Source organism: Sipha flava, unplaced genomic scaffold (assembly GCF_003268045.1).
Source record: "Sipha flava isolate LNK unplaced genomic scaffold, YSA_version1 123_pilon_pilon, whole genome shotgun sequence".
Taxonomy (NCBI): domain Eukaryota; kingdom Metazoa; phylum Arthropoda; class Insecta; order Hemiptera; family Aphididae; genus Sipha; species Sipha flava.
The window spans coordinates 821,971-847,440 of record NW_020271749.1 but is presented as its reverse complement, the minus strand read 5'-3'; the positions used below and the strand labels follow the sequence as shown (position 1 = coordinate 847,440).

At 28.3% G+C, this 25,470-nt stretch overlaps 1 protein-coding gene across 3 annotated transcripts in view; it reads right to left on the bottom strand.

Annotated features, from left to right (window-relative positions):
- LOC112694103 (allatostatin-A receptor-like) overlaps positions 1–25,470 on the bottom strand; it is a 221,605-nt gene that overhangs the window by 81,934 nt on the left and 114,201 nt on the right. For 2 of the 3 annotated variants that reach the window (XR_003149537.1, XR_003149536.1), the window contains exon 4: positions 10,311–10,627. Coding sequence is in view for 1 of the 3 variants with exons in the window: in XM_025569477.1 (XP_025425262.1) it covers positions 10,361–10,627 (267 nt within the window). In the remaining 2 variants the exon portion in view is untranslated. Of the gene's footprint in view, positions 1–10,309; positions 10,628–25,470 lie in introns of those variants that run through there. The other variant, XM_025569477.1, reaches the window with a different exon arrangement.

Here is a 25,470-nt window from a genome sequence, read left to right as displayed (position 1 = left end):
TAATTTGGTTTTTCAAATCTCATGAGCCGACTACAACGGCAAATTCTTATTGTTATCGTAATTTTAACGTACACCCAGGCCGGACGAGAAGGGTGGGCAGCCGGGGCTGTAGTTTAGGGATCCGGGGCCTGACCAAGTCCACTATGTCTCGACTATGATGATGTCGAGCTATTTATGGATTACCAACATGAATCGTCCTAATAACCTACTCAAATAATTATAGTGTATGTTGTTTAGTTATAACGAGTCTACAATAAAGTGAACACTACAATATTGATATAAATAACATTTTTAAAAAAGACCTATAGGCTATAAGTAATTATTTTCATTAAGTTTGTGGAATAACCGTGATTGCGATTACGTTATCTCTATGGTATATACATTTTAAAAGACGACACTGGAAGTCAATGGCAAGTTTAAACACCTCGCATGAGAAGAGCCTGGATTAATTTATCTCTTGGGCCCATGATTTCTCTCCACGATCCTGCGTACGCTAACAGAAAATGATTAAGTAGAATTTTTCGTAAGACCGTTTAGCATTTAATATTTACCTATCTTATATTTATTAAAATTTTCTAACGGATAACAGTAAGTAGTTTTGAGAATAATCCATTGTATGTACCAATTCTCCAATGTCTGATCATTTGGATAGTTTCTAGCAAACGCGTTAATGACTGATCAGTTTAATTCGTTTGCGTTTTAATCGAGACAACTCCGTATTAATTGTTTTTTACTTTCGTTCGCGTAGGTTGGTTTCAGTATACTATACTATATACAGTCATAATTCTATTCCCTTTTCGCCTACTATGAGTGCAATAACTTTAAGTCGAGACGAAAATAATAATACGTTATTTGTTAATACACCCACCCACCCACCCACCCACACACGCACACACACACACACACAATGCGTTTCTCAAATTATAACAAAAAAATCGATTCAATTTGTACGGCATTATCTACTCGAGTACGCTCGTTTCGGAAATAATGTGTACTTGCCATGATGCATTTGAAACGGTATGCTCGTATTTTATATGTAATAGCTCAGAGTCCAATTTATGTAATCGACAAATTCGAACTTAATAAGTATTTACTTCGCAGATTTATAGTCTTTAAGAGGACTCGCACCCCGCACCCGCAAGCGTTGTCATCGTCTTACACACGTGTAACACAGCAAATATTCGTTCAGTGGAACCAAAGTTGTATTGGCAATGACACTCGTATTTCAGTAAGCAACCTATTATCTATTATCTACTTATTGTTGTCAAACTTAAAGGGAACAACATTTGTTTTTTCACGGTGGGTTTTCAACAATATTTGAATTTTTTTGGCGAGATTAAGTACGTAAATTATTACAATCGGAAAAAAACAACACTAAACTCGCTTAAGCGTTGAAATATCATACACAAAATTCGTTTAACTGAACGTAGATTTGCTTTGTTTTACGTTTGTAAGACGGGAACAACACATTATCTTAACATAATACTTAAGATCCTCGGCACTACAAATTGGCAGGTTTCGGTCTTGTTCGAACTTCTTGCGAACAATGCGCTTTGGTTTCTAGATAACGTGTTATAAATAATAAACAATATACATCGTTGTCGGTTCCGTTTTCACGGAAACCGTGGAATGGGATACGTCAAATAGATTTAAGTTTATTTACCCATCCCAAAGTCGCAGACGTACAAGCAGATACATTTAAACGCCGGTAACACACGTATTGTATATAATCATTATGATTGTTTAATGTCTTACAATCGACACTCACACGTTGAACAATGAATAATAATTTCCATAGATAGATTCGTGTGTTTATATTTGTTTATAATTCAAATGAGGAGGAAATGAAGCTATAACATTTAACAACTCAAGTGTGATTGTGTTAGGGAATATTTATGTCGGTATATATATTTTGTTGTGTTTATCATGTACATAATTTATGTTTAATAGTTTCCACCACTTATCTGGAGTATTGTGTAAAATAGTTTGAAAAAAAATATCGATTATCGTAGATTTATACGAAAACATAATAATATACAAATGCAAACTACTACAATGAAAATAATTCAATAGTAAAAATGACTAAAAACAGCATTTCTTATATTGATGTATGAAAGTCCACAAATTAATTTTTGTAATGGCGTGGACGCTGCTATTTCGGTACTTTTAAATTCGGTCATGTCGGGTGCAAATATTTAAAAAGATAATATTTACTAGACCAATTCATACGGTATGGAATTTTACGACCATGAGTTCCAATAACTCATATGAAAATGTTATAAGTGCACGGTATGCAATGTTTGTTTTTGATGTACATTTGTTTTGGAATTTTTCATTTTGAAAGTGCACAAAATATACTTCCTAAAATAAACACTTGCTAAAAATGTCGGGATTATTGTTTTGTGTAGAATATATTTTTGATTTCTAAGAAACATGTCTTTGCGAATAACCCGGCATTGTTAATTGCGTGAACAAAGAAAATGATTTTAACTAAATCAATATAATAATATAGGTTGACAGTATTTATTGTATTTAATATCAATACAATTGTTACCGACTATCGCCGACCATCTGACTGAAAACGGTAATAATTAAACTCGAATCAATGTGCTGGGTAAGATGACCGGCTGCTCCGGATGCATCCGCAACAACACTAACAAATCGCCTACAAAATAAAACGTAATACTCACACACACACACACACACACACACACATACACACACACACACACACACACACACACACAGGAATACACCTAGGTGGAAATCTTGAAAAACAGAGCGATGACGGACAGTCACGATGGTGTACATATATCCTCGCGGCTGAGTAGAAAACTTTCTAGAAAACGTCAACTAATATTGACAGCCAACAATGGTAAAGGGTTGTATGACTAATCGATTATAAAATAATTATGAATAGGAAATAAGAACGTTTATTCTTTTCAACTTCATTTTTTAATATCGTAAATTGTTATTTCCATTGGTTTTCATTCATTTGTTTCTTTCTTATTTACATTTTGTTTGTATTGTATTCATATTCTATTGAGCTATAAAGATCATAAAATATTATTTTAATTTAAACTGTAACAAAATGAAAATATCTGTACTTAAAATCGAATAAAAAAAAAAAAAAAAAAAAAAAACTACAACAATTATATTGTATGAATGTTAATAATAAAAAACCTTTTATAAAGATTTTTTTTTTTGACAGACAATTATTAAATCCATATGATACAATCAGCATAAATACCTACATTTTGAAATAATAATATGAATAGAGAACTTACTTGTATAAATAATATTAATATTATTTTACGTGGATTTTTGATCTAAAGAAATCATTCTTACTTACGTAGGAGTGGTTTATATATAAATTAGTAATGTGCTTTGATTAATTTTTGCAACGTACCTATAGTTACGAAACCTAAACTTAAAATATGGAAGTATTATAAGTTTGGTGAAAATATAAATTCTTATTTATGTACCTTTCGTCAAATATTTTGTAAAAAAAAATGGTCGAACTGTTCAAATGTCGAACCGAACCGAACCAAACGCAACAACCGAATCCGAACTTAAAGTGAAAGAAAATCGAACCGAATTATTTACCATTTAGGTATGTTCGAAATTTGAACTTGAAAATATTCATAATCAAACAGTCTAATATTAATTTTCTTTACTTTATAGTTTAAAGTATCATAGTAATACTAATTATTTTTTTTTTTATATATTATTACGATTAGGTATGATAAAATAAAATAATTCCATGTGATTATTTTTGTAAATATTTATAGGTAATATTATTACACTTCTTTTTTTTTCATATGATGTGTGATAATATGATTAAAACCACAAATCTATTTTTGAAAAAATGAAAAGGAAAATATAAATGTTGTTTGTACTTAATATTTTTAAAAAAATTATCTGAAATAATAGTATTGGATGTTAATAAATAATAAATATAATTTATTATATATTTTTAGGTGTATTAAATTTTGTACATTGTAAGTAAAATTTTCATAATTTCGATCTATAAATAAAAGAGGATAAAATTATGAGTTTGAATTTTAGTTCGGTAAAAAATTTTAATAGTTCGGTTCGACACCAAAAAAACAGGTTCGATCCATCCATCACTAGTGTGTATATTTATTTTTTTTTTGTGTAAGGAATAAGATTAATTTATATTTTAATGTTACGTAATTAGGTATATAATAAAATATTATGCCAACCAGTTTCTTAAATAAAATTAAAATTAAAAACTATATCTTAACAATACTATTTTTCATTTAGGTATTCAATGTATGTCCAAATACCTTCATTAACCATAAAAATGTAGTAACCTCTTTTGAGCAAGTACTGAAGTAATATATTATATTTATATATTTATAGTTTGTTAAGTTCGATGATTTCATCTTTATAAATCGATGGAATTGCTGTAATGTGCGAACAAAGGCAAAAAAAAAAAAAAAAAATAAAAAAAATCGATGGAATGTAAAACTATCTAAGCTCAATGAAAAGCATACATTTTTCAATTTGATTAATTTTCTAACATGACGTACATAAATACGAGTATATGTATATAAATATGTAAATTATCATACACATCCATCGTTAACATACACTCGTGATATAATATAACTACTGGTGGGTTATAATAAACGCCAAATACAGCGTTTTATAAAATTAATAGAAATATCAATTGTAAGTAATAGAATATATTAAAAAAAAAATATTGAAATCTTGAAGAATATAAATGTGTTCACAATTTCGTCATTATCAACACTTCACACGAATAAAAAGCTTAACAGACCAATTGTATAATTATTATAAGTACTACATTTTAAGTATTAGTGCAGTTGTATGTGCATTACGTGTACATTATTTCGTATTTGTCGATGACATAATTTTCAATAAAACATATGGAACGAGTAACATTTCCAATTTTATTATTGATTTTATTTTTGTTCCATAGTACAAACCTATTGATATATATATAAAAAAAAAAGAAACCCTAAAATAAAATAACTCAAAAGACGAATTATTTATTTGCAAATAATTTCAGCATAAATTATATTATGACAATACAGTTTATTCTTTGTAATCATACATTTTCAAAATACTTTTTTGGTACAGAGATTTGCTGTTTTATGAACAAGAACAAAGATTTTACAGTACACTAAGAAACTAAAAGTACCCTCGCAACTAGAATTATTAAATAAACAGTTTCTTTTTCAACTTAAAAATAATTAAATTCAGGACATTCGAATAAGTTGTTTTCACTAGTACAAATAGTAGGAATTTCGTAGGTATTTGTGTCAACACTAAATTGACATCAGCATGCCAAAAATAGAATACAATTATGGTTTAACGATCGAATTAAAAGGTTTTAAGCTTTGAAATAATATTAAAATATTAATAATACAAACCGGATATAACCGCTGAATAGTTTAAAGCATAACCAAATGTAAGTAGTTATGATTAAAGGAAACAATAATTAGGTATGAGAATTTATAATTGGATCAGATTACTAATATTTTCATTGTTATTATATTATCAGTATAATTTACGGTTTTAGGCATAAAATAAAATTATTTTTATATTATTTAAAAAAGAAAAAAAGAAAATGGAAAATTGCCTCAGACAATCCTTTCTGAATATCGACTTTATTGCGTATTTGCTGTATTTATAATGAGAATGATATACGGCCTCGGTTAGTAAAATGTGTAAAAAATAGTGCATTGTGTCGTTTATTGTAATCACTGAAGGATGAAATGTTAACTATCGTACGTTGGAAATTTCATAGTTAAGTGATGCTTTAGAAACTATAATACTTGTATTGATTAACATTCCACGCGATAGAATCATAACATTGGACCCGAGGTTATTATTAAGCTTCGCACGACAATGTAGTTTAGACCCGAAATATGTTAAATCACTTGAGGAAAAGTTTAATTACGACTTCTCTCGGATCCTTCGTCTACAGGCAGATCGTTAAACAGAGGACGAATCACGTTCACTAATGCTTACGTATACACTTGGCACACATCTAGTAACGCTGTACACGTCAGCTATTGAATCCATTTATCCGAAGGGACTAGCCAAGAACCAGCTATAATGTGTTTATATTATATTTACTAACTGGATCCAGGTAAAAAGAGCCAGCAGCCTGTGCACTAGACCTGCTTCCCAAATGTGATAAACCTCAACGGAAAACGCAAATGATTAATGAAATAACTAACGAATGCACTTAATCATTAACCACTATAACATTATTGTGTTGAGTTGGTCTCCTGTTGAACTCCATTAGAACTGTGCGTTTGAAATTATGATTAAAAAGAAAAAAAAGCGTTCCATCGTGGTCAAATACGTGTAAATAATACTCAACGTACCATAAAAAACTTCATCGAATTATAGTCAAAAGACTATATTATGATATGAATGTAATTAGGTTATTTTACAGTACATCCACTATACATGTGGATAAAAGTGTAACCATTAGTTTTGATCAATGCGATTGATGTTTATTATTTAAATAAATTCTTGAGCCGTTGATTTATAGTACAATAATGCTTAAGTTGATCGTCTTCGTTGTTAATTATTGATGGCAGTGCAGCTGCTGCCATTGGCGATTTCTTGCCGTTTCCAACGAAGACTAATACATGTATACCTAGTAGAATGTAATGTTTCACCGGTCAAAATAAAATATTCAGCACGAAAAACATCTTATGAATTTAATGGTTTGTTGTTTATTTAATTTTTCTTGATCATTATTATTTTCAAAACGATTCATGACGATTCCGGGAGCATCGTAAAAGAATATTGTTCAATAAAATTATTTTTCATTTACTCTTCGCAGTATTTCGCAATAACTTATTCCAAGGTGTGCGTTATATAAATAGTCGGGCCGAACAACAATTATGATTAAAATACAACTCTACGGGGCTGCTTTTTGATGAAATTAAATATTCGTGATCAGTTTTAAACAAAATTGTGTTCATTCGTTTCGTCTCACAGTTTCCCTCAACGAAATATTTAAAACATGCCGGATTCCATTAAATTTTGTTATGATACGTTTCATGCACTTGGGAATAATATAGTAGGTAGTCGATGCGTAGTTCGAGTTTTCATTCTAAAAAAAACTTTTGTTTGACGATATCGGTAAGAACTATTTTCAGTGCAAAGCATGTATTTTTATTTGTTTGTCGTCTGGTAGGTATATAGAAATTAAATGAGCTATTTTCAAGTATCGGTATATTTTTACGATGGATAAAAGAAAAACATATTTTCACAACTGGTACAAAGGGTAATTGTGATCACCATCAAAAACATTTGAAAATTAAATATAAATTAAGCTATAGAGAAGAATTCCGTTAAAAAATTTCACTCATTGAAATATTATAATACCCACTTTATATGTAAAGCATGTGGAGAAACCAACCAGACGTTTCGAATAAGAGGCTATTTCGATATAAACCGTTTCGGAGCGACATTTTTTTATTTTTTTTTTTTTACGGAATATGTACAATAAACTCACAACTCACACATAATATTAATTTATTTATGCATACAAAATTCAGGGGAATTCAATTTGAATATCCATAATTACTACTGATTAATTATTTAAAATCGGAATAATATACAATGCTGTAAAGAGTCGGATGTAAAATACGGAAAATAAAATGAATAATATTTTTTTTATTAAATTTATTTTATTTTGCCATAAAAAATTTGTCATAAATTGTCATGAAATTTGTTACAGCAATATAATTAGATTAAAAAATGACCTAGTTTTATTATGTTTTCTTTTTAAGATGTTAATTTTAAATAACCATAGGATTATATTTTATAATTCTAAAATTGTAATAAAATCATTATAGATTGTATGTTTGGAAATACAATTTTAATTAATTTAAATAATTATGTGGTTGAAACATAAATGCTTACATATTGATCTAAATAATCAATAAATTAAAGTTATAGTCATGTTGATTTTACTTTACATAATATATTATATTATATGAATTTATTTAAATATTATGAATGCATAATTTATTTTAATTAGATGAAATATAAATATTATAAATTCTTTAACGATAAAATATGAGAATAAGGTTTCTAATTTTATTACTTTTCAACGTTACAAAATCTAAATACTAATTACGAAATATATTATATTTTATAACATATATATATATATATATATATTTATATATGTAATATGTATATGACTTGTATTAGTTCACAAATATTTAGAGTAAATATAATTAATAAATTTTATTTTTAGAAAAGGGTAAAAATAATTTGTTAAAGATATATATTTACATTTGGATAGGGGGAAGGAGGCTAAAGAAATTAAACTTGGTTGTTTTTGAATATGGTTATGTTACTGCAACATACTCAACACTTTTTTGTGTAGGAGTTTACTATACTTTATTTCACTCGCTCGTTTTTTTGGATATATTTTTCCTTTTAGATTCAGAACGTTTACATTTATTAAATTCAAAGAGAATATATATATTTTTTTAATATCACACCCTATAGGTTAAATTATTACCAAAGTTATTCCGCGAAATATTACTGTAAACCCTACTGTATAAATTATATATAACAATAATATTAACAATATTAATAACAATGGTACCACGAATTGTTTTATTGAGTAGTTGAAAGCTGTAGAATACTTTTAATTATTATTTATTACAATTTATTTGTTCTCAATTTAATTTTAAATTTAATAATTAAACGTTGGTATCGTGATCAAACAACTCACTGTCGAGGATTTCATAATTTGGAAATAATAATTTGAAAAAATACAATTTCACACATAACGTGAAGCAAGTTATTGTTTATTTATTTAGAATTTACTGTAGGTTAGTATTTAGTAAAATATGAATTTAAAATGATTGAAGTTATCATGTCAGATAAAGACAAAACATAAATATTTGATTGACGATGGAACGGTGTTAGTGTATTAATTAAAGCAACAACTGGCAAGTTGATTTATTAATAATTATAAATTTAAATATATTTCAAAAAATTATTTACTCTTCAGTATAGCCATACAATAATGTAGACAGGTACCTAGGTGGGAAAAGTGATTTATTTAAATTTTTATTAGCATGGAATGCAGTAGCAATTTATGCTAATTTAAATTTATTGAATTCTAGTTTAGAAGTTCCATTATTTAAACCCTCGTATGATGAGGGTAAGAATCTAATGCGGATTCACAAGACCGATCACTATTCCTGCATTCCGTCCAGGATGAACAATCCAGGCAGAATCTATCTTCTAAAAAGAAAAACAATGTCTAAAAATGTTCGTTACTTATTTCCATATTAATGAGTTTAGCTTTACACTTGAAGCTTATAATGTCCTCACACGATGAACAGGATACAAAATATAATACAGAAAAAGGTTCCGGAAAAAAGCTTTTTTTCCGATAATACGTTATGGAAATTTGTTAAAAATAAGTATTGGCTATAAAAGATATTAATGCTTTTAACAGATATTAATGCTTTTTTATTTGGAGTATTAGAGAATTAAAAATTAAAACGGCAAAGTTAGTGGATGCGTGAAGTGGTGTCACCGAACACTTAAGATATATTGTGACGTTTGGTTCACCTTGTAATGTCTTTGCATTTGAATATTGTAAATAAATTATTAACGAAAAGTAAAATTCAATACACTGGTTTTTTTTTGCAATGCTCAACATTTCTTAAACATTATTTTCAATTGTTTCTGGTATCATAATCAAAATTGTATATAATTAATTCAAATTGTACTAGTTTTTTTTTCCTCAATGAAGTCTTGTGGTTTTCAAAACAATACAAAGTATTGATAATATTTTAAAAAGTTGTAAGTTTTACATTGTAAGACATTTATTATTTTCATTATTTGCACAATAACATTTGATGAAATTTTCCAACGTTTATTAAGAAAGGCAATTTTCTGCTTATATTTTTACCAAAAAATAAGAAAGTGATCATTTTGAAGTACTTGTAACACTGTTGATTTAGTGGTTTCCATGGTTACTTTTTTTTTCAACCGAATTTCGGTTATTTAATGTTTACAATAATGTTTTATTCGCCATATAGTTATTCTAAGAGGGAGAAAAAGAGAAGATATAAAACATCTTCATAAATATATAAGCACTATAATTTAATAATTCACTTGGTTGATTTTAAGCAAACAACCTCAGAAAAATATGTTCTGCATGGACTGTGATTTTAAAGCAAACTAAAATTTGTTTATACATTATTCATAATTTATTTAAAATGTTTTTATTAAATTTTTATTTTTAATTTGATAAGTACCTTTAATGTTTCTCTTATTGATTTTCATTTGCTTATTTCCGTCCACAATTTCAGAGTATGTCGTTATTAGTCCTAGTCGTCCTGGTGACAGCCATCGACCGGGCGTCTCCATTTGCAAATCTTCCAGGTGCGTTTACTTCCGGTCTCCACGGAATTATCACTTTTCTGAATGCCTTCCGAAAATTTTCCGATAGAAATGCGTATAATATCGGGTTCAGACATGAGTTGGTGTACGCTAGACAATGGCTAACTATTTGTACGACGACACTTATGGCTGTGATTTCATAATAGTTGATGCTTTTCAACACCAATATAACCTGAAAAATTACGAGAACATTTTCATCAGTTTTAAAAGTAGTTAAGTTGTGTATATGTTCCACAAGGGAAATAATAATTGAGAACAATCCAGTAACTAGTTTTCAAAACGTTAAACGATATTATGTACTGTGATATTACGCAATAGCTTGGGTATGACCACTTGAGCAATAATGAAAATCAAGTAATTTGTACAAGGCATATTTAAAGCGGTTTTTTTTTTTATTTTAAATCTCGGGCAATCATTTATTGAATGTAGAGAATGAGTTGTTATGGTTCACCATAATATTGTAATAAAATTGTTCAACAGATAATTTTGTAAATTGCCATTAGTGTAAACGATATTCAATGAAACGTTGAATATATTAGGTTTATAATAGGGGGTTTTATTTTTGCCAATTAGCACTTTTTTTGGATAGTCAATATGAATCACCCATGTAGCAACTTTCTAGATCAAAAACTGAGCACGGATGTTTAAATGGGCAGTTTCAATTATTCCAGAAGTTCTCCTAAGTGTAAGGAAAAAAAAAAACTTGAAAATAATGTTGATATACATTTTAATAAAACTACTAATTTTAAGTTTTTGCAACCAACTATTTTATTCGAGCTTACTTGAAGACATTTCACCGTAGTATTAAAAATTATTAATTTGAAAGATTTAGCACAGCTAATTTTTTTCATATAATTTATAAAGTTTGAAAAATATTCTATTTTTATGAATAGTGACGATTCGTTTATTTTATCCTATATTTATATTTTTATATTCAATGCCTATATATATATATGATAAATTATATTCAAATCTAAAAATACATTATCATCATGCCATGCAGAATTAGTATAAGGAGAGCTTTTAAAATTAGATTTTTGTTTTGAAAGTTAATTATAAAGAAATGTTAAAACAGTATTAAAACAATTAAATTTTAAACCTTTAATCTGTTGTTATATTGAATTTGTTTTTTTTATAATAAAGCTGAACCAACAATTTTTAATAGATAGTAAAGGTTCTCAAAATTCGAAGAATTGTAACGAAAGGCAAAGGAAAAATAAAGTAGGTATATAGTACAGTGGCATGTGATGTCATAAAAATATTTCCTTGATGTCATTTATTTTGGAAAAATGTCAAGGGTCAAAAGTATTAAATAAGAACATTTTGTTGATTTTATACTTCCCGTAAAGTAAAAACATAATAACTGTCATTGATATGCTGGTAAATATTTAAAATCACAAAAATAATTTTATTGAATAACATTAGGTCGACCGTTTGAATAGAGAAAAACCATTTTTCGTTTGTAAACAAATCATTAGTACTGATTTTTTTCTTTCAATTTATTATTATTTTGTAAACAATCCTAGGAAAGGTACATGTAAAAAAAAAAAAATAAATAAATAATAATATTTATTATTATTATTTTAGTTTTGCGATTATTGTGTAGGATATTTAAAACTATTTAAAAAAAAAAAGTAATATCAACCAGTTCAAATGTATTTCATTAATCAGAATAGAGATGAAATTAAGTATTGGTTTAAGAGTTCAGAATCTTCATAAAAACTTTTTAACGTTTTCGATAGTTGAAATGTTGAGCAATGATTTCAGAGTTGTGTCAGAAACCACTGACAATAGTATCTAGAACGCAATATGTTTATAAGTTGAAACTACATCAATATATGATTGCAATAATCAGACTTAGCTCTATTGGTGTTACTGTAGTACACCACTCAGTTTTCAGTATTAAGATATTAAACTCAATTCTCCCGCGAGCACACGACTTCCACCATCTTTGTTCTATAATTGTTTGATATATTAACTTTGGTGTAATAATGTGGGTTAAGATATGCGTACACAACAGATTTATAGGGTATAATAATGCAATTTATACATTCTACGTATATTAGACTATTAACTTAGAACGTGCTATAAAACCAAGAGTGAAATTATAACGTGATTTAGACAAATAAGTGCGTATACCGTATTGTCGGTGTTGTTTACGGTATTTTTATTTTGGAATCTATTCAATTTTTCGTTTCTCTGGTATTAAAAGGAACTCGTTCTTTACCGAATTCCACCCCAAAAAACGGTTGGTAATTTGCTTTTAATTTGTATTCAAATAGATATTTGAATTATAAATTCCTTTCCGAAAAATAATATTCAAAATCGATTTGAGAAAAACATCTTTGAAATGCCGTCTCGCCAATTACACATAAATACAAAGTTTGAAGTGCATTTTTTTTCTTTTGTTGCCTTCTCTTTTGTTCGTTTACAACATATTTTCGAGATGAACAAAATAATAACAATATTAACATTATTTTTCCTAAATATCGATTTTGTATTATATTATTACTTTGAAAAGTAATGGAAACCGTACCCTATTATATTTGTTTGTCGTTCGGAAAAAAATTCAATACAAGGAATCGTTGTTTTCGGAAACGCGTTCCTTAAAAGCCCCGAGTGTTTTTGGAGTACTAAATACCCTCCCACCGCTTTCAAAATAATATTTGTCGTCTCGTTGCGCCGTTGCGCCAAAATTTATTTGCTGACTACTCGCCGCGTATTCGTATACGTATTGTACATATACGTATGTAGCATCACGATCGAATGATATAGCGAGATTACTATAAAAACATTATCAGCTACCCAACAAATGATCACACACGTTGATGATATTGTTGCAACGTGCGTACGCGGGAAACAATTGAATTCGGCGATTCGTTCAAAAGATACTTTTATATGGTTGCTGAAAAAGTGTCAATTATGTTTATTTATATATCATTCAATAGTGATTTATTTAGAATTTATTCTAGGTGAAGGAATGAGATATTAATTTAACAATGACTCTAGTAACATAATTTACATATTTTCAGTCTTAACTAAATAATAACGAAGTACAAATCGAATAGAAAATAAATAGAACAAAGACAAAAAAATCTATTTCTGTCGTATCCAATTAATAATTTTCAACTGTCATGAATCACGAAAGTAATATTAAAATTGAAAAATTTATGAACAAAAACTAACCGCTAAGGGAGCTGTCGATCATATCACTCTCGTTAACACACTGTTGCCGATCGTCGTATCAATGTTGTATTATACCAAGTCACGTCATCGTATTCACATTGCTACTCATATTATCAGTATCGCAGTTTGTTTTATTCAGTACATTTTTTTAACACTGCATTATGGCGGACTGTCTGAAGAACTCTAAAGTGAGAATACATTGTGAATACTTATATTGTCCTTCGTCACGACTGAGTCTTTTCGCGGTAGTGACTGTGGTGTTGGTCTGCACAAAAGAAACCATTGCATGTTTTATTGCGTTCTCCAGAGCAATAATGCGCCCTGTTAAATTCATGCGAGACTCGTAAAATTTATGTACTTAAAAATATTCTTTTCCAAACGGTGACGGGGTGCACCAGTAGTCGTAAACCAAGTAGGCGATAGAAAAGGATTCACTGGGTTAGTTATATATATATGTTATGTGCGCGTTGTATTATTGAAAACGTGAAAAATATAAATCGATAAAGAGGGATATCCGTCTCCCATTCCATCTTCCATCATTTACCATTTTCTCTCACTCCCTCACTTTCTACTTTATTTCTATATTTCTTCTCTTTTACTCATTTATTTTTTTTTTTTTTTAGATCAACTTGACAAAATAATGGTTGGATATAACCTATAAGCATACAAGACGTACTTACCAAAATGCTGATAAGTGGTACTTTATGTAATGTAAAAAGTTATTGAAACGGAAATAAATATTTGTTAAAACAAAACCGTATTTTTTACAGATAGAGAATACACACACAATCACTCAAACGTAAATAAATATAGAATCTGAAACATATATACATATATATATATATAGATTTTACTACTATGTACTTAAATTATTGAACTAAAATATCATATTGGATTGATAATAAATTTTTTTTGTACCATCCATTTACGATTGTAAGTATTAAAAAAATATGCTATTTGTAATTCGATAGTTTTAGATAATAATTTACTTGACAATGTTATTCTTTTCAAAAATCGTTCAGTTCATATATTTCTTCGGTTAAAATTAACAGAATAGTTTTTATTGTCATTTCATTTATAAGTTTTTCATTTAAGATAAAACATTTAATTTTACAGGTTTCGTGATTGAAAATAAATATTAAGAAGGTATTTTTATTTAGACTGACAAGTTTTATACAACATTAACTGACAGAAAATCATAGGAATGCATTAACTTTTTAAATATTTTTGGGATTATTTTAAAACTTTCAATCATAATATATTTCTTAAAGTGGTTAATGTTTTGTGTTTGGAAAATTTTTTTTTTCCAAATGTTTTTCGATAACTTTTCTGACTTATACTTACAAACTTTTGAAAACATATAGAACTTTTAAATTCCTGTCATCTGTCTGAACGTTTATCTCTAATTTCTTTAAAAACCATATATTTCCATTGGTGTGTATGTATGTATAATGTATTTTTAATTTTTAGAGTTCCCTTTGGATGTAATTGAATAAAGCTTAAAAATGATTTTTTTTTTTGAAAAAATTTTTGTTTTTGTTTCATTGATATAATACTATTGAATTATTCAAATGGGTTTTTATGTTTGGTTTTCGTATTTTTTTCTTGAAAACATAAAGCTAATAATAATAGTATTAATTATTTTTAAACAATTCTTCTTTTTTAAAATATTGTATTTATTTTAATTCAATTTAATTTTATTAGGTTTTAAATAAACACTTAAATAATTCAGAATGAATTATAAAATTATAATGTGTAATAGACTTTTTATAATTTGTATTAAGAACTACAATTAATAATATTTTAATGCATCAAAATAGTTATTAACACATAATTATATTATACCAACGGGTTGACCATACGTACCTTTTTATGTCTCATGCTCATTAAACGAACAACATTAGTTACATTTTTATACAGCAATATGAAAAACAAATATATTTTCGTGGGCCTATAATTGGAAAAAATATTATAAAATACAAAAATAAGAGCAATTCAGTATTCTCATTGTATGTTTCCTAAAAATTAAAGCAAAATTTAATTTCAATTTCATGTTTGATCTCAGTGACTCTGAACTTTTTTTGAAATGCCAATATGATGGTTGAGGTAAAAAATATCTTGATTATTGAATACCGAAATGGAGCGGAAAATAATTATAAAAACCATTAAACGATATAAAAATATCAGAAGGTATACATATACCGACGTATTGTATAAACATGGGCACTTTATAGGTAATTTATAATATATTATTCGACAAAATCTAAACTCACGGTTACACGTCATTATTAAACGATAAGTTTGTATAATCTAGATCAATAAATGTTGACGGTGAAATAATTTGTATAAAATACACCAGAGCACGTACCCGACGTAATTGTTTTCGGGTAAAACCATCACCTTATGACCCGGAATCACTTATATTATTCCGCACACGTAAATAAACACATGGCGAATCGACTTTATCGCATCCGATAAATTATAGTCACTGTATATTCATAATAATCCGGACGCGTAATAACTTACAACTCTCGCGCCATAGGTATAAGGAGTCGAACTCAAATTTATGCGGTTTTAAATCGAATAATTATAATTCCAATGCCGAGTTTAATCCTCGATGATGGGCCGTGGTCTTTTTTTTTCTTCGAGCAGATGATTATATAGAATTAAAATAGGTGTACTTAAAACGCGTGAAACGTTAAGATGAGCCAACCATTTTAACCTTGGGTACTTAAGTAGACACTAGAAGGTATTAAATGTTCATAAATTATTTTATTTTATGAAATAAGAGAATGCATCGTATCGCGTGTGGATCTACAGTTGCTTAGCTAGCGAAAGTCGAGCTATATTCTTATAGTTTAATCACTCTATCTGTAATCATCTGAGGTGCCGTGCTATATTATTGGATATTTACCGCACAATTTCTATGCATTACAACAAAAGTCGTCGGCAAACGGTAAATAGTAATAACTAGTTGATAATTAAACTATTAATTCACCGGTATACGATACGGTTTGGTTCGGGTAAGACGAACCGAACATTCAAAACTCTAAAGTTCGATTCTTTGTGTGTTTTACTTGTGTTACTCACTTATATAGACAGCTACTTCTCAAAAATATCAAAAGAACTTACAATCAACAAATTGGTTTCTATCGTGCCCTAGATATGATGGTTTCTGTCATACGCTAAGATGCGCAATGTAGAAAGAAATTTTTCGAAAATCGCACTTTTAAGGGTTGAAACGGTTTTTGGGCCAGATGTATAGTTTTCTTCGATTTCTTAGGAAATATTTGGTTTACGTTTGATTTAAATAGTTACCGATTGATAAGGTAATGTAGTATAGACGAATACAAATAAATACGATTTGAATACCACGACGATTGTGTGTGTTTATCGATAGAAATGTTGTTTACGTCGAGATGGAAATAATAATCACTCTAAACAATAAAATCCTTTCCGAGCGAGGCCGGGTAATATTCAGCTAGAGCAACGTTACAAAAATTCAAATGCGAAAGTGGTCGCATTACGATCGTGTTCGGTAAGTTCGGGACGACACGAATTTTGAAGTGGATGCCCGTACGTCGTTCACATTAAGTGAAATTTTTTTTTTTAATTTTCTCATAGCGCGCGCGCGCGCACAGATGACCGCACCGGTGCGCGACGATATTCATCTCCGGCACTTGAAATCGGGGATACGGGATTACGCGTAAATTGCATTATCAACCGAGCGCGCGTTTTAATTTATATGATTTACGCGATGCCCACGAGATGTAAATATTATTGAATTACTCGTCGGTTTCCGTACGTATCGCACGGCGCTAACCGACAATGTACGGTGTACATACACAAAACGAACGATCGTGTCGGCCGGGCCGAAACGGGGCGGCGAAAACGATATTTTCCCGTTGTCCCGGGACACGGCGCGCAACGATCGCCGGTAGAAAAAAAACGAAAATAAATACTTTGAAAACACACACCGCACGTCAAGTGTATGGAAATATTTTCAGCGGTTAATCTGACCGTTGTCATGACCGTCGTGAATACAATTCACGTGGCGTCGCACCCCGTAATAATCATTATCGTCGTTATCATCCACGTACCACTGCTGCGAACGACAGCGCGTGCAATTCGAAATACAATAATTTTGTTTTCGTTGAAATGCTCCGTGTATTGTGTTTTACCGTTTGGTGTGCAATTTTTTTTTTTTTTTTGTTAAATAAACTATGAACGGACACGGTTTCGTAGAGAAAAAAAAAATTAGTGAATTGTCAATCTCATAAAACTAATACAGGATCATAATAAATATTGTTCGACCTTGTTTTTTCCGAAGCCACCACATAATCGTTAACCGTCAACTTAAATTATCGGGGAAATTATTTAATTTAATCGCGTGCTATGGTGGTTGTGAATTGAAAAATACAAAAATACGAAGAGAAAAGTGTACGTTATCGGTGAGTAATTTCAGATTAGTTACTCGTTCACGGTGCTTGTACAAATCGTCAATTTATTTATTACGGCCATTGCGTATAGACGTTTTACATTACAATCGAATGTTAAACAAAATAATTGAGTGATTAGTTATATTGATTTAAGTTACGCAGATAAAACATAAATCATTTTCCGTTCAAATCAAAACAATAACTTTGTTGACGCGACGCTTTACTATCGATTGCTGACCGTAAAAAATAATGTCGAGTCGTGTACGGTATTGCACACTTATCATTTTCGATACCTTTGAAGTTTAAGTTTTATTTAACACTCAAGTTACGGCACATTTGGCACCGGGCCATTTTTGTCAAATGCGTAGGAGGTAGCAGGGAGATGTAGAGATGAAGTCAGCGGAATCACATGACGATGTTGTAAGTCGATCGGTTGGGTCGGCAGTGCAGATATAAATCGTGGAGTATAACAATATATAGTTATGGCGTGGGAAGGAGAGGAACTTTTCTCTGTCTCACTCTCTTTCTCTCTTTCTCAACTGATAGTCGATCGAACGATTTATTTATTTGTATACAATATTTTTAGACTACGCGTAGCTCCGTTATACGAATGACCCGTGATAAGTGATTAGGAAGATTTTTTCAAAATTTTCTCAAGAGGAAATTTTCTTTCTTTACCGCTGGTTTTCCGATTTATTTTCATTTGAATCCTTGTCAAAAAATTACCTTTCTCCTTTACTTACGTTGCATTCTTTAGAAAAATATCAACAATCTGCTGAAAAAATATTCGTGAACAAAACAAAAGTAAAATTATTCCAACAATTTTTAATTTGATATTAAATGAAAAATAAAAAAAATATTTGTGTACGTTATATTTTTTTATCGATTTCGATTTTTATTTGGTGAAATAACTATACACAGGAGCCGTTTGGTCAAATTAATATTAGTCAGGAGATTATGTTTTATCCGTAAATTTATTTAAATGATATTGATATTTTTTAATACATGAGTGAAAAAATTAACTATAACCTCTAAACAGCCAGTACCATGTATACGAGTATACCATATATATATAATTCTATAGAATTTTCTATTATGGGATGTTGACCATTCACCCCCACTACTGTATCGGGATTTTAAAAATATATCAGTTGCCTCCAATTGAATGTACCAGTTTCCCTAACATGTTAATATATACACGATTACAATATATAGCACTTAAAATATATTAAAATTACTGAGAGAACTTCAGAAATAGATTTTGGTAGTGCTGGATTGGTTTTTCTTCTCGTACGAATGCTTCTGCGAATGAAGTTTACATTGTTTAATGTTACATCTACGACATTTGATCGAACTTCTTCTCGTATAATTTTAATGAGCGTTGAGCCATTATGGGCGCCGCACCATAGTAGCATAGTAGAAAAGATAAAACGTGTAAACGAATGAGGCCAACTACTACTAGCGCTAATAGTTCACCTACATCGCCACTAGTACATGTGATAGTGCTTTGAGCTCCAATCTGAGCAGATAACCATGGTAGCAGGTAAGTACTTTCGGTTCACGAGCCAAAGCTCGGCTTATATTTAATAATTGATCCCAAAAATGTGCCACTGGCACGGTATTCCTGTCACCCGAACATTTGGACCGGTTAATTATCCATCCCCGTGCTCTTAAACCTCTCCCTCCCCTCATTGATAAAACACATCCAGAGATCCCGGGCCCGAACCTGTGACGCTACGGTAGTCTTCTATCCGGAGGGTTTCACCGCCTACCTTCGAAATCGCTGTATTTCACTTACCTGAAATATACCGAGCCAATGAATATGTCTCTTGTTGCGATTAATTTTTTAATTTACATTTCTTCCACACTCGATGGTCAAAATGGCCAATTCAATGCGGTTGTAATGTGTATCCACTGTTTTCTTTCGAATCTATTCCTGTAGTAATCATTTATTCCGACCAAATAATTTAATTGAATTTCCAACTTTGTTGAGGAAATAATAATAATCTGTTGCATAGAATTAACCGTGTTAGCGCCCTAGTGCATGTATGAACGCATTTATACGTGCGCTCGAAATCAGACTTTAGTACATATGGGAGGTAAATTTATTATTTTAATTAATTTCATATTTGTTATGTTTGGATTTTGCGCAATAAAAACTATGTACTATGGATGTTTATGCATAAAAAATATAAGTGACATTATTTTCCACTGTAATTGAAATAGTAAGCGAACGAAAATTGAATTATAATGGTGGCCAGATCGTCTAACTATTTGTTCTATTCATCATCGTACCCAACATTTGGTTTTTTTATTACTCCTAAAGTTGTTTTCGTTATGTGTAATTTTAACTATTTAACTGAAGTATCATTTAATTTTTAATTTCTGTAGGTTCTAAGTACGTTTATATATATAAGTCTATGCGCTCAATAAATGTTGAAACTTCGGTTAAGTGAGATACAAGGATGGATAATTGGTATGGCTATATTGGTTTTTTCAACTTAATACAATTGTTCTTGAAAAAACGATTTTGAGTGAAAACGATCGGATCTATATCGGGTTTATATTCCTAAAGGTGGTTGATATTATTGAAGGATAAAATTGCCTATGCAGATAGGATTAATTTTCAATGTTTAATTTTTGCGAAGATAATTAAATTTTGAGAAAATTGAAAATTTCAAGTAGCTATAAACGATAAAAATTGTACTTAAATATTTCGAAATAATGAAATGTCTAACTAAATAACTAGTATCGTTTAATGGAAATTCGTTTCTAAAAATTTTTTATTTTTATTTTTGGTGACAAAGAAAATTATATAGTGTGTGTAACTGTTATTATTATTTTATGTCTTAGATTCATTTTATTTATGAAATATGAATTTATTATGATTTACGTTCCTTTTTGTTAATAATGTGATTCAAATATACAGTTTCTTCTATCATCACACAGTATTATACGTACACATAAATACACACATACATATATTTAATATATATATATGTTATTTAGTATAGGGATTATAAAGAAACGCATTAATTTATACTTTGAATACTACTAGTAATTTGTAAATTATTGTTTTTGTTTATTGAATTAATTCATGATACATATATATATATATATATATATATAAGTATCTTTATTGCTTTGCCAGTTTTTGATCGTCATTGATTATGAATTTGTGTTTGTTATAATAAAGATATTCATTACTTTATAATGGATATTATATATATAATATGTGATGTGATGATATATATATATATGTATCATCACTTAAAATTAATAAATAATTTTCAAATTCAAGCTTTGCCGATACTTAATAATTAAAACATCGTAGCTTGTAAGCAGAAAATATTATTTCCCTATAAACATAATGAGAATAGTTTATTGCATTTTCGCTCGAATAAATAACGATTTAAATTGAAAACATCTGAAAAGTAAATTATGAGAAAGACAAATACGATAAAATCAAAATATTTAAATTAAATTAATTATTTGACTTACGACGTTAAAAACAAAAGAATCATTAAAAAACAATTAGTTTTGGGTAAAATACGTAATATATAATATTTTCGCTATGGATATCATCGAAAATAGTTTTAAAAGTTGTAAAGTTGTTCATATAAACTTGAATAAGTATTTAAATTATTTCTATGTATAAGACTACATTATTGTGATAAATGTAGCTTGTTTAATTATTTTCATTTCTAATAACATTTCTCTTAAAATATGTTCAGTGTTTAGAAACGAATTTTTTGATAGAATAGAACACAAAAAAAATAAAAAAATAAAATAGACAAAATTAAATAATATGATATCATTAGTATCATACTAGTCAAAAATCGTATGCGATAGTAATTCATAACTGACAGTCATTTTACTTTATTTACATGAATTATAATTCTCTTTCATACGATAGTCAAACATATTCACACATTCGTTACAGTATCAGTAAATAATACTAAGTTCTAACTTACTTAGTAATTACAATACCAAGTAAATAAATTTATTGTACTAAATTTATTATATTACATTAATAATATTTCTGAATATTTTCACGCATTTCCACTGCTGACAAATAAACGATTTAAGAGAAAAAAAATCATGTATTTGATTGAATATTAAAAAAACGAAGATCCGAGCTATGGATTAGATGCTTAACATTCGCAAGTCCAGAAAATTTGTAAATATTCAATACGTTATGGATATTATTTACGTATGAAAAATGATAAAATTTAATGGTATAATTTATTAGCACTCAACAATCATTAAAAAAAACTTAACATTATGTAAAATAAATTCAAATGATTTTTATTCAATGTTTTTTAACAAATATCGCAGATACCTTAATTAGGTAATAAATATGTTTATAATTGTACTCTTGGGTCGATAATTGTAGAACGAAACTGTCCAGATGTCTAGTGAGCGTAACGTTTTATATTTGTTATAAATATATATATTATTTAATTTATGATACACAAAATTATATTATTTACCAATTGAAAATAAGACTTTATAAATGGTGAGTATATTATCCATGAAAATTATTGAAAATTATAATATTTTACAATATTTTCTATTTTTAAATGCTCAGAATATGGTACTGGATCATTTTCATGGGGAATTAATGGATTTGTAAGCAAGTGTTTTCTTATAATATCAGTAAAAATAGTTTTTGTCTCCAACAAAACACCAACATCAATAGATTCATTATTCATAGGACTATTAGAATGAAGTTAAAATAAATTACTTAATTTTATTTTTTTTTTCATCACCTTTACACTCAAATATAATATATTTTTCTGATTTTAGTTCTATCATCAGTTTTAATATCAAATATAAGTTAGTGAACAATATAATTTTTTGTATGTATTTAGTAATGCATTAATACGTTGATATTTTACTGATTTCACAAGCGAGGGTGAGACAAGTAGGTGATCAACATCAATTTTCTCTTTTTTTGGTATTTTATTGAAAATTTCTAGAATAGGATTAGTCTTTCGTTTGAACATTATCACGTGAAAAAAATGAAATTTAAAACACAAATAAAAATACAAGACAAAATATACACTTTGATGTGTAAAGCTCAACTGATCTGGAAAGTTAAATACTACAAGCTTTTATGTCGTACCTACATACAAAAATATAAGATACATTTTTTATTATTATTTATTAGAGTACCTGTGGTTTTAATGTATATAATGCGTACAAATCGTCATACTGCTAAGTATTGATTGATAGTTTATCGTAATTCATTGGGTATGTTATTATTGTTATAAGCTATTATTAAATTTATAGGTATCGTATTTTATATTAAGTATATTCTTACCATAAGTTTTTGATCTTTAATTTTTGTGGTCGTATAACACATATATAAAATTAGAAGTTAAATATAATACATTTTAATATAATAAGCTCAAGGGGAAGTATTTACCCTATTACCCCTCCCTTAGACCAGCCACTGACTATAAGATTTATAACGGATATATTTTACCATTATCACATTATATATGTTTTTTTGTTTAAAAGTAAATAATTGGTGAAATAATTATTTTGTGAAATTATTATTATAATCGATAAAAATGTTTAGTATATATTTTTATACTGATACATTTTCATGGAAATAATTGTATTAAATGCAAAGCGATTGGAATTCGGAATCTCTTTACAAAATAAACTCTATTATTGTGGATTGTTCAGTGGTAAAGTGTCTAGATTAGTGAGATAAATAATATAAGGGATGATTGATGATAATACAACGAGACTTAACAGTTTTATTTTATTATATTCACACAATAACAAATACAATACCCTTTTAGTAGCTATTTTACATGCGAAAATGTTATATATGAAAAAAAAAAAAAACGTATTAGATTGAATAAATGAAATATTTGAAAATTGAATTAATAGTTTATTTGGATAATATCAAATAAATAAAAAGAAAATTAAAAATTTTTTCTCAAAAGAAAAATTATTTTTGAATGTAATTTAAAAAAAAAATGTTTTAACAAACGACTAAGTGTTTTCGCTACTTATAGTTTACGAGTAATAATAAGGTCAACTAATGTTCATTTATATGATGTTCAATACAAAGTAAGTTATTATTATTTCCTTAAATTGATAAAACATCGACGCATTGATATTTTGTAAACATGTAAACAGAAAAACAAAAAAATGTCGGTATCTCGCGTTTTGGGTATCATTCATTATTATATACAAATAGTTTGGATTGTAGTAGGTGACGCACGAATTAAGAAATAAATAATTCATCAACAACACTGCATCATTTTAATTATTCATACCATTCTAAAGAAACTTTCTAATAGTAAATAATGCATTGAATTAGTTACATGATAATGACAATTTAAATTAAGATTTTTGAAACAAATAAAACAGAATATCGATTCTGTTTAAACACAAAACAAGTTACTTACTCGAATTTTAAGTATATAGCACAATTATGATGATGTCGAATGTATGTTGAAATAGTTTTAAATTAGTGCTTATTTAATACTAGAAATATTTATATTTTTCACATAACATTTTGCCATGAGTTAAAAATTATAATTACTTAACATGTATTAAGCGTTCATTAAATTTAAAAGTATTAACGTGTCTTGCCATTGGTTTTATAGAACTTAAAAAAATATTCATATGCCACTGTTAAAACAATATAAAATATCGGTATAAAAATGTGTGAAAAAATATATTGGACTGGCTCATAGTTTCTATACATATTAATTATATATTCATGTTATTGATGTGATCACAACAATATTTGAGTTCAAACTGTTTTTAGAATGTTAAACATTATATTTTGAATGAAAAAATAATTTTTATGGACGAGTTAGCTTTAATATTTAAAGAAGTGGTGCCAAACAAGCGGCTCGTGAGCCATATGTGGCCCATTACACATTTTTAAAATAAAATAAAATATAAAAAAAAAGTAAAATTACTATAAAATACCGTTTTTTTATTATTTTATACATTTTATTTTCGGGTATCTCAGATTAAGATGAATTTTAGGATTTAATATGGATATGACCCGTACATTTAATAGAACGTATTGATCAAATTAATGTGAACCTACAGCGTGTACCGCAATCTGTAATATTTTCAATTGGCAATAAAATATATGAAAATAGTCCAGTGTGTATTTACATGTATACTATATACCTAATATATGTATGATTAATTTTAACATAATTCGTATTTTTATAATTGATGGCACGTTCGAAGTCAATTGTTTACCAAAGTGGCCTGCCGAAGATGAAAGTTAGGGTATCACTGATTTAAAGTATAAAGTGAACCAAGATAAATTGCACTTTTCTGCTGGAATTGAAGAATATGACACATGTAGAATTCAACAATACTTCTATGAATTATTCTAATT